The sequence below is a fragment of the Engraulis encrasicolus genome, chromosome 5, assembly GCF_034702125.1.
Source record: "Engraulis encrasicolus isolate BLACKSEA-1 chromosome 5, IST_EnEncr_1.0, whole genome shotgun sequence".
Lineage (NCBI taxonomy): Eukaryota > Metazoa > Chordata > Actinopteri > Clupeiformes > Engraulidae > Engraulis > Engraulis encrasicolus.
Window position 1 is genome coordinate 22,498,605 of NC_085861.1, and position 14,426 is coordinate 22,513,030.

Here is a 14,426-nt window from a genome sequence, read left to right on the forward strand (position 1 = left end):
ATATGTGTGTGTGTGTGTGTATATGTAGATGTGTGTGTGTGTGTGTGTGTGTGTGTGTGTGTGTGTGTGTGTGTGTGTGTGTGTGTGTGTGTGTGTGTGTGTGTGTGTGTGTGTGTGTGTGTGTGTGTGTCTGAGAGAGTGTGGGTAGGTGTGTGTTAGGAAGTGTGTAACAACCCCCCCCCCTTCACACTAACAACAGGGGCAGGAAGACATTGCCCCTCACACTCTCTCACTCCCTCCCTCTCTGTCTCCCTCTCTCATACACTCACACACACACACGCACATACAGCAAGCAGGAACTCTGCCCCCCCCCATCTCTCTCTCCCTCCCCACTACCACAGACCACATACCATACACATATCCACTCCAAGGTTTCTCTCTCTGTCCCCTACAATTTCTCTTTCACATCTTGTCACCACAAGCACACTGTACATACAGTGTCCATTTCTATTATATATTGCTACCTTCCTCTACCATACAACCCCCCCCCCCTCTCTCCACTTCCCCACTTCCATGGGTCTCAGCTGCTTGAGCACATGAGCCGGCTGGCTCTGCTATTTCTGGGATTCAGAATCGTTTAGGAAAAACAGGGCCAGCCTTGCAAGCAGCAAACAGCTGATTCCTCACACAGCCACCCTCCTGCAGACTGGTGTGTTGTTATGGTTGTGTTCTCTGTTTTCACTGGGGCTCATATGACCCAGAGCAATTGTTTATGTCTCTTCTCTTGCTTGTGGCCTGTGTCCCTCTGTTACGGCTTGTGTGCGTGTGTCTGTGTGTGTGCTCGTGTGCGCGTGTGTGTGCACGCGCGTGTGTGTGGCCTCAGCTGTGCTCTTGTTCGTCTTCAGTTCATGACTCCTAACAGCTCTTCTTCACATGTGAATGGCAAAGCAGCTGCCCAATTTAAAAGAGGCGCAGGCTGATGACAAGTTTCCAAGAGAGCCCATGTTGCTCATGTTGACAAAACATTCCGAATCATCGCAGCGATTAATCTAGCTCTTAGCGGTCCTAAAGGGGACATTCATTTTGTAAAGGAGGATAACAACTTGCTTTTCACAAAAATTATGACGACAACAAACAGTAACTTTTCAAATAACCACTCACAATAAAATCTTTCATAGTGACATGCCTGTAGTTGTGAAAATGGGCTGATTAATGTGAACAACAATGCCTTAAATTGTTGTTGACACTCTCTGTATGAATACATGTATTGTACATACCAATGAATCTGTTTAGTGAGTCCATCTAAATGTTGCATCCATCAACCATGTCATTTCTGCTAGATGGCCCCAGTATTTGCATTTAAACTCCCATCCAAAAAAATGCTACCGTACCTACAATGTCATCCATCAAAGTTGCCAGCTTAAAAGATGCACACATTTATGCATTTTACTACTCCCCTCCTGCATTCCAAAAAGGGGTAACAAAAATAATTGTACTGTACCTTAGAATAGACACACAAATGACTTCTGATCAGATCCATTTTCACTGCCAATATGAACGCCTTCCAATCAACATGAACTTAATGCTAACACAGCATTGAAACATGTATGGTGCACTATGACTGTAAGAGTGAGGTGTTGTAATGAAATATGAATGAAGCCAGGCCCCAAAAAGTTTGCATCGTGCAACACTGAGGGAGTTGACTAAGGAGAAATGAAGAAAGAAATGGGTGCATGTTTGAGATGTGAGGTTTTAGATACTATGGGGACAAAGACAAATGGAGACAGTTGGCTAAAAACAGAAGTGGAAACAGTTGGGCAGATCAGTGACACAATAAAACGAAGGCTTAAAATTCTATTTGGAAAAAAGAGATGTCAACACCAGAAAAAGGCGGCTAGAAAGTCTGATACCCAAGACTCATAGTCTTCCAAGATAGCAAAAAAAAATCAATCGCTAAAGAACTTTTGCAACAAGTACTGTATCTGAAACACCACCTTGTAGTATCAGGAAGATGCGATCTCGTGATGAGGCATCATGATATCCTCTCGAATCGCAGACACAACGACTGCACTATAAACCCAATGTTCTCATTCTGTGTGTGTGTGTGTGATCCCAGAAGGGTCGAGTTGTGGTTAATATCTTTTCAGGGTTGTGCAAGACTGTCAAAAGCACCGTAATGTAGGACAAGGTCACTGGCACTGATCCCTATCGCAAATAAAGAGACAAAACTATCACGTAAAAGCCACTTGCACGGTTAGCTGATAAAGAGCTTCCCATTTTGCATTCAAAGTGCTATTCACCTAAACAAAAAGAGGTTCTGTCTGATGGTAATAACATGCACTGTTTTGCTTTCAAGGCCACTGATGGACACTGGAGAGGCAAAGTAGCAGAAACTTGTTGGGTGTTTTTTTTTTTTTGTTAACATTTCTTGGCCTTGAAAACAAAACATTTTATCTGTATTATGCTACTCACCTACTTCACCGTTTCGAGACCATAGCAACTAATGCGCAGCCTTGGCAGGCCAAGAAAAGAATAACAGTAGCACTGTCTGTCACCCCAGGTCCTGTGACTGTGTGACTAAAAAGCAGTGCCTTCCTAGCAGCCAAACAAAGGACTCCTCTCAAAAAGTCAGCACAATACTGGGGGCTCTCTTAGGCCAAGGCTGTGGTGAGGAGGGAGAGGTTGCAGGGATGTGGCTAGAGAGATAGTCCTGGTCCTGGTGCTTTTCAGGAAGGCTGTACAGTAGAAAGGTGTCCCCTAATGCCATTAGTCTCATCTACATGTGACTGGTAGAGAGACAGGCAGACCTTTCTGCCGTCAACAATGGTGAAGTAGGTTGAGGTGAATAGTGTGTGGCATACACATGCAAATTTTTCAGGTTGGACATCTCTCAGCGAGTCAAAATAGACATCCAAATCCAAGTAAATAGAACTTCAGATATTCAAATAGAGGGATGAGTGAATGGACAAATGCAGTTATAACAGTTAATGGATCAACGCCTGATGAGTGATCTGACAAATGAAATCTGTTATGATGGGTCAAACCAAATCAGACACACCACAATGCTTGGAATGTGAAGAGTTTGAATGCACAAGTTGACCATTGCTGAAATTGCTGTTGACCCTCTCCTTATGAACACATGTAAATATCAATTAATCTGTTTAGTGAGTCCATCTATATGTTGCATCAATCAACTATGTCAGCTTTGAGGATGCTTGATGGGTCACACCATCAGACATCTGTTCCACATCCTCAATGCTTAGAAGTTGAAGAGCTTGAATGCATGAGTTGATCATTTCTTCTTGCCCCTGATAAGTTAGCGCAGGCAGCAATACAAGAAGGGTTGGCAACAGGCTGATGTACTCCCTTCTCCAGTACTGAAATTCCTCACCGCAGTGCAACATTAGCAATGGAAGATGTTGCGGAAAACGCTACGTAAGGATAGAATACAGTACAAGTGAAGAGAATTAGGCTGTAACAGCAGCATTACTATTGATGAATCCTGAGCAAAGACATTAACCTAGTAAACCACACCAAACTCTACCAGCACAGCAGAATGCATTACTTTGTCTGGTTAGTCTAGCCTCACATCATAGAGGGATCTGATTACACTAGTCTGCCAAATTTTAAATGTTGTGAAGCAGATAAATCATTGGCACAAGCTTAGCATGGTGACTTTTCCTATGGTGCAAGCACAGGCTGTACATTTCAAGTCATACCACAGTCCGGCTGGCTATACTGTACGCAGGCCAAAATCCCATGTGGAGACAGACAACACTGAAGATGAATGTTTAACATACTGTGGAAAGGTGAAGGATTCTATTAGTGGTAATCTCGGCCATTTGAGGAGAATCTAGGTCACAAGGCTGGGAGACTGGAACCGTAAGTGGCCACAGAGAGACCCACTCACAGACTCAAGTCCTTACAGGGTCTGACTAGCCTGCCTGGGCCCCCTGCTGCACCATTATCATTAGAGTGTGTTGTGACCCTACAGTGGCGCTAACGGTAGGGCACTCGTCTGCTACGCGGCTGACCCTGGTTCGATTCCAACCCGGGTCCTTTGCCAACCCTTCCCCGTCTCTCTCTCCCCACTCGCTTCGTGTCACTGTTTTCACTGTCCTATTGAATAAAGGCAAAAAGCCCCAAAAAATAAAAAGGAACTTCAGCCATCATAATCATCACCATCGTCATCACCCTAGATTTCCTACAAATTGCATAAATCAGTCAGATGTATGTTTACATATGTCCGTGGGTGGGATAGATGTGTTGATTCGTAATGAGCACTTCAATCAGAAACACATCGAGCCATGCTCATCTCGTTTGAGCGCAACTAGTCCACTGAGCGACGCAGAGTGTCTGACGTATTCCCTTTGGAAATGATGAAGAACACGACAATCTGTTTTTTTTTCTGTGAGCCCAGCTCAGTCAAGTTATTTTCCTTTTTTAACCCTCAGAGGAATATATTTATATCCTGTATGTCTGTGTGACAAATTCTCATCTGACACACAGGAACACACAGCCTGGCGATTAGTCCCAGGTGACTAACTTCCTCGTCAGCTGTAACGACCCCGCCATAGTACTTTTAGCCTTGCCGCCTTGCCACCCTCCTCTCCTCTCCTCTTTCCCACACATGCCCTCCCTCCATCCTCTGCAGAAAATAGTCATGGGAGTGAGTGAGTAAATGGGCATAATAAGCAGGTGCAATGGACACACATGCACGCACGCGCACAAACTACCGCAGAAAAGGAAACAGTGAGCAGATGAGGAACAAGGACGAGAGGACAAAGGGAAGCAGAGGGAGGTGTCACAGTTTCTCCATCCACCAAATAATACAACCCCCCCCCCTTCCACCAAAAGGGAAAAAAAAGAACATGCTCCATTTTTCCCTGGCACTCTACTGATGATTTGTGTCCCAGTAACATACAGAGATGTATAAAGTAGACGTAGAAGTACTATTATGGATGCATTTACAGCACTAGTAGTATGATATTATTTGCTTGCAACTTTGTAATATCATACTACTTGTGACCTCTCATCCCCTCAATCACTCCTGCTTCCATCCGGTCGACAATGCCATGCTACAGTATGATTTTTGTTTTTTTAAAGGTGCATTGTGTAGGATGGAGGCCAGAGTAGGTATGGTACCGTAACTATGCTGATCATCGAAACTGTGCTGCCCATTGCCAAATTTGATCTTTTCATGAGTATTAGTAAGTAATAATCTAATATTTACTTGTTTGACCAAAGTACTATGCCAGGACCATGTGAACAAATGCACCAGGTATCAGACATGAAACATTTGACATGAACACATTAGAAATTAATTCCAACATTAATTTCTAGCTCTAATTCAACCATAAAACAATGCGTAATAATGCGCTTGTGCAGAAATCTCCCTTCCTTTCCCTATTGCTGCTTTCGTTCACACATACAGTACACAGGCCATAAGCATATAAAAAGCCAGTTTTATATTGTCTGTCTAGTGGACTTCAATCTTAGAATGGCTAGCTTTCATTGAGGCTACAATACAAGCAGTCATAATCATCATTATTAACACAATATCCCCATGTGCCCTCTCTTTCTTCTACCATCCTCCTGCAAGTTAACCATCTGAAGTTGCTCCTGAATGTGGACAATACATAAAGCAGCGTTGCCCATCCTAGGCCCCTCTTGCCACCTCGTTTTCCACTCATAAAATGAGCTCCGATCTGATTTATAAGGGCTGCAGGGGGGTTCGCTTCAGACAACCCGACAGCGAAGACAGTAACAAAACAACAAGAAATAGGATGGGGGGGAAGGGACAGGGGGTGGGGGGGTGCTGTTGGGGAGATGGGGGGGAGTAAAACACCTAATGAAAATATTGCCACTCACATAAATCAATCACACACAAAACACAACCACTAAACCTAACACCACCACCACCACCCCCACACCCAATCTTCCTTGCCTTGCCGCGAACAAATTATTGTATCCTACTTTCATAAGGGAACTGTTAAAGGGACACTGTGCAGGAAATGGTCAAAAAAGGTACTGCAATTATGCTGTTCATTGAAACTGGGTTGCCTATTGCTAAATTTGATCTTTTCATGAAAGTTTACTAAGTAATACACTAATATTTTCCAAGTACAGTCAGTTTTACAGCTAAAAATGGCTATTTCATAGATCCCCCTTTTCATGTATGAAAAGTGCAATTTTTCCAGTCATAATGAACACTTTGAATTTGATGTCAGTGGTAAATATTCATGAAAAAGGTAACATTAGTGAATGGGTAGCATGGATTCTGGAAATAGCTTAATCAACAAAAAATCCTGCACAGTGTCCCTTTAAAGAGATGCACCATGCTGGATGTGGCTACATGCAGAGGAGGCCAGTGTAGCATGTCTAATGCCTGATGCAAATGTCTGGAAAACAACTTCAGACTGCATGCCTAATTTGGCCACAGGAATACACCCCCCCCCCCCCTCCTCCACCACCAACAACCACATCGTCGAGGGGAAAATACAGACATTACATTTTCCACTGATTCCAGCACACTGCGCAGCAGAGAAGGCTTGAACCGAACGTTATAATGCAAATTGCAATACTGTATAACAAGATCACAAGATATGTTAACAATGGTTAAATTCATTTGTGTAATAGTATTTAAAATGCAGGGTCACAGGGTTTCTCTGCTGCCATCTGTGTCAGATAGGACTCAAGACCACATCGGGGTTGTGATTGGTGCAGTGGCTCTTCGTTATTCAATCACAACTCAGAACATCGACCTCAACAACAACACAATGACAACAACAACAACAACAACAACAACAACAGCAGCATCAACCACAGCAGCAGCATGGTGTCCTTCACTGTGAAGAACATTCAGCACATTTTTCTTGGACCGACAGTTCCATCATGCGTTGTCATGGCGATCTCAAATAAGGCAACACTGATGAACAAGGATTCCAGAATGTTATAGCCACAGTTGCATCACGGCCACGCTGCCTGAAGAGATCACCTAATGTCACATGTGTACTGTGTGTGTAAGAACACACACACAGTACACACACAGAACACACACAGACACATACAGACACATACAGACACACACAGACACACACAGACACACACAGACACACCTCTGGAGTGTAAGAGCTAAGGAGAGTGAGGTGTGATCTTTTCCAGGATACCAGCTCTGCCAATGCTGAGAGAGAGAGAGAGAGAGAGAGAGAGAGAGAGAGAGAGAGAGAGAGAGAGAGAGAGAGAGAGAGAGAGAGAGAGAGAGAGAGAGAGAGAGAGAGAGAGAGAGAGAGAGAGAGAGGTTACATTGCATGAAAGAACGTGTGAGAGAGAAAGAGGTTGTGTGTGGGTGTGTGTGTGTGTGTGTGTGTGTGTGTGTGTGTGTGTGTGTGTGTGTGTGTGTGTGTGTGTTGTGTTTGCATGTGTGATAACACGGAAGGCTGCCAATGGGTGGTCTCTGTGGGCGCAGGAGGCCTCCAATTCATTAATATTCACCCCAGGTCAATTAATCAAACCCTGATCCTGTCGCCGGCTCGCCTCACCGCATGTCACCCAACCCGCAGCCTCTCATTAGCACTCACTCCAGGGTGACTAATCGCACCATCATCCTTCCGTCGGCCAGCGCGTTATTGCTCTGCGAGCGGCAGCAACTGTCTTGCAAATCAAACAGCCCAGTGAGCTATGCACTAATATGCACCACGGTACTGTATGCTTGCTGCTGCATCGTAGGCTGTTTAAGGCCGTGCACGGCATATCTGACATTTAATAGCATCTTGACTTCGAAGCTCGTCCACTGCTTGAAAAATGACTGTTATCTGTTCATAAATTACAGAGGGTTATGATAGTTGTGATGCGTGTATAATTATCTGTGTTCATGATCAAAGTTAACTCAAAGGGGTGAAGGAGAGAAGAGAACATGTACTTCCTCATCTGAAGAAGAAGCAGGGATTAGTTTTTCAAAACCAACCAAAGGCTCAACACAGGACTTTCACCTTTACTAAGGGTCCTCCCATAAAACGACTGATGCTAGCAGCCTTTTCAGGCTGACCAAGAATTGTGTTTTGGCACCTAATCCTAAACTGTTTCTCAAAAAGTTGGTTTGCACCAAAACAAATGTTGTTCGAAGTGAACTGTGACGAAAATATAAGTGCATGTAGGGTCATCCAGGTTCAGGGCCGCACAAGGTAAAATACAGAATGCGGTTCCCAGTACTGAGGACTGGCACTGTTCAGGACCTTGTTTCTCGAATGCATTGTTACTACCCAGTTCACAACTTACTGTGGTAGATTACCAGTGGGATACTGCATTGCAACAAAGCAAGTTGCTAACGTTGTTGCCAACAGTACACTCGAGAATCGCACCCCAGGCGCTGGCCTGAAACCAGTTACGGAAAGGTGAAAAGTTGACCAACTGGATCCAGATAATCTCATGCCTGCAGACATCCCAGTGGGTAACCGATGTGAAAAAAAAACAAGTTGTGGAGAGAACGTACAAGGTTGGGCGGCCACAGACACGGGTGTCTCTCTCCGTTCAAGTTTGACAGCTCTCTGAATCCCAAACATTAACTGCTGCTGCTGGGAAAGATGTTTTGCTGAGATGGCAGAAAGAATATGGAAAAAAACAAACGTCAGTCTGGCTGGGACAAAATATGACAGTCTGGATTGGGCTTCTGCTAGTGTCCAAACCAGTGGTTCTGTGTGTGTGTGTGTGTATGTGTGTGCATGGATGTGTGTGTAAGCATGTTGATTTACTGGACATTTTGTACAGATTTACTGCAATTCAACCCCATCCATCATTACATAAGACTGAGACGTACAGTATGCAGTAGAGGGGGTGGGGTGGTACAGTAGAGAATAGGGGGAGAGAGACAGAGAGAGAGAGAGAGAGAGAGAGAGAGAGAGAGAGAGAGAGAGAGAGAGAGAGAGAGAGAGAGAGACAGAGAGAGAGACAGAGAGAGGGAGGGAGGAAGATAAATATCCAGTGGCAAAATGACAATGAGCGACAGAGAGTCCGACTCTCAACAAAACCAACAACTACCAACCAAGCGGGGAACTGCACCACTCTCAGCACACATGCCACGACGCAATTACCACATCGGAAATGTTTGCTGAGGTTCCCACTACCCAGTCAGACTCCCCAGCTACTGCACCCTGGAGGATGAGGAAGTGGCAATCGCTGACCTGCAGTTCATCAATGGCCACACGCCCCCTCCTCTCCCAATACCCTTCACACCACTGTCGTGTCAATAGGAGCTAGCCATCGACATGGGGTGTGTTTCTCGACAACATTGTCACTAAGTCAGCAACAAGTCAGCAATGCAATTTCCTATTTGAAACCTCGAAAGTTGCTAACTGTCTAGCAACAATGCTTTAGAGACACGGGGTCCTGAGCTACCAATCCATTATAACGTGCCACAACAGTTCAGATTTTGGCTACGTTAACAGCTTACTGGTAGCCCATCTCCATAAAGCAACAAAAAAACCTTCCCTACCCCTTGAACACCCCACCCCACACACACAAACACACCCATCCATTACACCTCGATCTGTCCTTCTGTCAAAGTGGCCTTTCAATCCCTCCCGCACATGTTTGCAAAAAGAAAAAAAATACAAATAACGCTGCGGCTGCAACTCTAGCCAGGGATTGATGCCGGTCAGGTGTGGGTCAGGGCAGTCTGGGCATGTTTATGTGAGGAGAAAGAGAGCCGTCAGACAGCTACTAAATGCTGAGGCCTGGCATTTGGCCACGGGATGCAACCTCCAGGACCGCAGCACACCACACACAACCTTATTCCTCTCACCCCTTTCAATCCCTCAGTAACCAACACACTCTGTCAGCCCTTCACATCCACTTTAAAGGTGCATTGTGTAGGATGGTGGCCAGAGTAGGTATTGCAGCTATGCCATGTCAAAATTTCACGGAGAAGAACTCCCTTTTCATTTTTCTAGTTATAATGAATACTTAGAATTTGATAGTGGTGCTATGTATTCAACTACTAAAAATATTTAACCATCACTCACTCATCCCTTCACTCACCTCTCATTCAGTCTTTCATTCCCACACTCACTCATCCATTCCCTCGCTGCCTCCGCCACTCCCTCCCTCCCCACATCACTCCCCCTGAGTCAGTCACAGGAAACTGAAGAGGAAGCTAGCAAACTAGATGAATCATTGTTGCTGTTCTGAAATGCACCATCGACCAAATGACTTGTACGGAGGCACCAAAACTTGGCCCTTTTTGTTTGTGCCTCACTACACTGTTTGACAGACTTTAGTTGGGAGTATGCTTTTACACATTGTTGACCTTCTGACCAAAAGTCTGATGCTGTGTTCCATTACCCGTACTTACCGCCCTTTCCGCACTGTGTTTGGGTACGCAGGGTGTTCCATTTCTAATCGCGACGGTAAAGTGTACTGTAAATTACCCGGATAACGCCCCCAAAACGGCCATTTTTCGAAGTGTGGTGTTACTGTACACTTTTCGCACTCAACGGCCGCCATGTTTGTGACGTAGTTGAGTGCCAGATCTGTCAAACGGTTGAATCTCCCTGATAACAGCATAGTTTTGATTCCAAAGACAATCGCCATGTGTATTAGAGGCAGGGGTAACTTAAAAAAGTGTTAGCATAAGGAACAGTGCCTTCCGTGTTGAATTGCATATTGGCGGTTGGTAAACTCGGATGTCACGCGACCAACCGTCATTTCCGTTAAGTGTATCAGACAGAACGGGAATCGGAATGTACTCGCCTCGTGAATTGCGGAGGGTGGAAAGGGTACTTCACTGCACTCAAACAAGGTACACAGTACAGAGGGTGAATAATGGAACACAGCATGAGTGTGTTTTCTGCTCCTACCGCATGGAACAAATTGCAATTAACAAAACTTGATTCCATTCATTGAGCAATTTTGATTCCAGGATGAGAACATTTGAGACTGAGTCCCTCATATAATTGGTTTAACTGATTTGTTATTGTTTTACTGGATTGTTATCTTTATGCAACTGAAATTATAATTTTGCAAGTTGTGCTGCCACTTGGTCAGGACGCCCTTGTACAAGAGATTTTTAATCTCAAAGGGTCTATTTTCCTGGCAAAATAAAGTTGAAATAAATAATAGAAAAGTGACTCGCACTTGTTCATGCATAGAGATAACGTGGGGGTTAAGATGCCTTTCTTAAGCCATGGACGAAAACTACCCTGCCTTGCTCAAGGGCACGTCGGTCATCGATAGAGGTGTAGGGAGGATGGGTAAGGGTGGGATTCGAACCTGTAACCCTCTGAGCTTAAGTCCACCTCCCTAACCACTTTGCCTCGACTGCCCCCTTATATCTGATGAATATGTAAAAATGTTTTAAATAATATCTGATAGCAATTCAAATGTGCTGTATTGTCTTCCATTATGACCAGATGATGAACTGCATCCATGTCTATGAAGACTAGAGGTGGAACCAACTGCTTGCTTAAACGACACTGGTGTAAAGTGGAGGGCCAAAAAAAGCTTTGAGGGCCAACTTTGGCCAGTGGGCCCCAAACTGGGCAGCTGTGGTCTATCTACACCCACATGAAGAAAACAACACTTGTCAACAGCCAGACAGGGCAGCCTGACCCTCTGGACAAAATGCAGTCTGTGTATAGGGAAGGGTCTGGTTTTAACGACCAGGCTGCTGAACAGGTGCTAAATGCTACCAAATTCCTGGGTGTGGTGCATAGAGAGATCTCCAGTAGCCTATCCTGCAATCATTAATAAAGATATCCCCAGTATCATACAATTGTGAGTATAGGGGTGTGGGGGGAGGATGCACACTCAGAACTTCATGCAGTACTTTTCATGAGACCAACGTTTCGGCTTACACCTTCACAAAATGCTGGTCTAATTAAAAGTACTGCATAAAGTTCTGAGTGTGCGACGACCATTGTTTTTTTTCCTTTTTAAAATTCAAATTCACAAAATTAAAATCTAGGATGAGGTCAAGGGCCGAACTGCATATGTATTTTTTTAAAGTAGGCTAAAATTGTGCATGTGCACACACTCAGGGGCAAATTTCACAAACACTTCAATGTGCCTAAACATTCAGAGGCGCATCTTGCCACCAGGCAAGGCAGGCAGCCGCTTGGGGCCGCCAAGCCACTAGACAGTGAATAACAGCCCACACTTTACCACAGTAAGTGCCGATTTTGGTTCAAATGTTCATTCTTTTGCATTTTCGCTTGGGGCCCCATCTGATCCTAGAATCGCCTCTGTCTAAACATACTCATAGGAAAGGTTACATTTGCTTCTGCCCACTTATATTCCTATGACACACCAAATTTCATTTCAAATTCAACTCATGTTACTCTACTTGTATTGATGGTCTATGTGGTCCAACTGTCAGTTTCTCATCCCTGCTCTAAAGGGTTCGGTAATAACGCTGCTACAGTACACTGCTGTTTTCCATTGATTGCGTTGACATGTTGCTCATAATACCAGTTGTACAGCCAAGTTCGTACAATCGTACGGTATCAGCCGTATGATCAGTGCAAACTGCCCCAAGAAAAGTACACAAATAAAAGAGGCTTTTGTGTGAGATAAATGGTGTGTGGTGCTGGTCTGAACCAATCACTCACATGACTGGAATCTAAGGTTGCATGAGAACTGTTTCTACCACCGTGTGCACTATGTTATACAGTCAATCAGGCATCATTAATATGATCCTTAATAAGCTTTACAATTAACTTCCCTTAGAGTTGACATGGCATGCCTGTATCTCTGCAGAGCTGGGAATGGGGAGAGAATGAGGAGAGGGGTGCGGAGGGGAGGGGAGGAGTGGGGTGGTGGGAAAGTCTAATTTCATACTACTGCTCTGATCAGCCATGATAATCAGAGTGATGCTTTGGCTGTAGCCTAAATTTAATGACTGCAGCACCTTGATAGATTGACTTTGTTTTTCAAATCCTCTGTGGACCCCGAAAGGTCTTTTGCATTAACGTGTACATTAATTCGCATTCATTACAGTGTAATAGGCCTTCCTCGGCAAGACTGTGGGGCTCAACCTGCCTGTCATATCTTGGATTGCTCCCTAGTGGAATATATGCAGCTGATTAAAATTGTCTGGAGTTCAAATGCTCTCAAATCAAGTTTGATCAGCTAATCAAGAACTGCAGTAATTCTATAAGCCTGTGTTAACCACACACGCCATGCTGAGTAGCTCAGAGTTGACAAGTGATGATATGGCACTTGGCGACTGTTCGTAAACAGTACAAAAAACCCATAAAAAAATAAAAAATAAAACAGAGACAGACAAACGCGGCAGATAGTACATAACTACTTAATACATATAATAACCAGAGAGTGTTATACGGAACAGAGCGATTGCTGTGTGATGTGTAACCACAGGGGAAAGTTCAGACTGTGGCCATAGGTGTTTGCTCAGCGTCACTACGCTTGCGTTGCGGTGCGGCCAGAGCCAAACGCAGCACGAAGCTGGACATGACACTTGGCACTGGATCACGTCTTGTTTACATTTCCAGAACTTTAACCAAGTCACCTCGTGATGTTAATTTAAACGTAAACGAATAGGAATATAACCCAGTCTTTCCTGTACTGTTTTACTGTAACCCAAAGTTCACTCACTAGCTTTAAAGAAATACGGTTGTAGGGTATGAATATAAACCTTTTCTTAGCGCTGCTTTGGCGTGGTCATCTTTTGATGCAGAAAGGTCTTCTTTAGAGACAGAATTCTCTGCCGCGTTTACTTCTTCTGTTGTTGCAGGCCAGATTCGACTCGAGATTGCGTCTCTGACAGCTCGCGCGCTGCTCCCTGTCACCGACAGAATGTAGTCCATGTTGCAGTACGACTCAGAACAACTGTTTAGTTGTCATACGTTCACACTGTATCCAATGGGCTATTGTCTATTCACAATATTCTTGACATTGCTAAGTTCTTTAAAAGCTGTCAAAAAGTTAAACAGCCAAGAATGCGACGTGCCATTGCACAGCATGCGCAGAATCAGGAAGTGAAAGACATCAACAACTGCGAAAACTTTTTCCCCTCCCCGAGTGTCGTCAAAGAAATCCTTTGAAGCAACTCTAGACTAACCCTTTCGGTGCTAGATCTACTGTCTACTACAGAAAAGCAAGTCAAACATAACTCCGACGCAGCTGGATAGAGAACCTAAATGCAAGCTAATGTGCATGCTTTTAATTGGCACGTGTGCAGCGAAGTGGTGCGCATAAACAGTTGACACTAAAGTTGGCATTTGCTTCCACAGTTGTTAAAAGCTTTTCATCGTCATTTCAATTGCAAAATTGACGAGGACACTGATAGTTTTTGGTGTTTTAAATATGGCATGAATTTTGATTAAACAATATTTACCCGTCATATCGCTATATGCAGCCACGGGAAGGTCTGCCCTTGTACCAGAATCTTTTACAGCAACGACACCTTTAAACCCCTCTATTTACATTGTTAGATATCCTCATTCACAAACCACACTGAAGGTTTCTGAGGG

General features: G+C 44.3%; 1 protein-coding gene across 2 annotated transcripts in view; it reads right to left on the reverse strand.

Moving 5' to 3' along the window:
• oxr1a (oxidation resistance 1a) overlaps positions 1 to 13,941 on the reverse strand; it is an 85,572-nt gene extending 71,631 nt beyond the window's left edge. For both annotated transcript variants that reach the window (XM_063198951.1, XM_063198950.1), the window contains exon 1: positions 13,589 to 13,941. In XM_063198951.1, the coding sequence (XP_063055021.1) occupies positions 13,589 to 13,760 (172 nt within the window). In that variant the 5' untranslated portion in view covers positions 13,761 to 13,941. The remainder of the gene's footprint in view (positions 1 to 13,588) is intronic.
• Between the last annotated feature and the right edge of the window lie 485 nt (positions 13,942 to 14,426).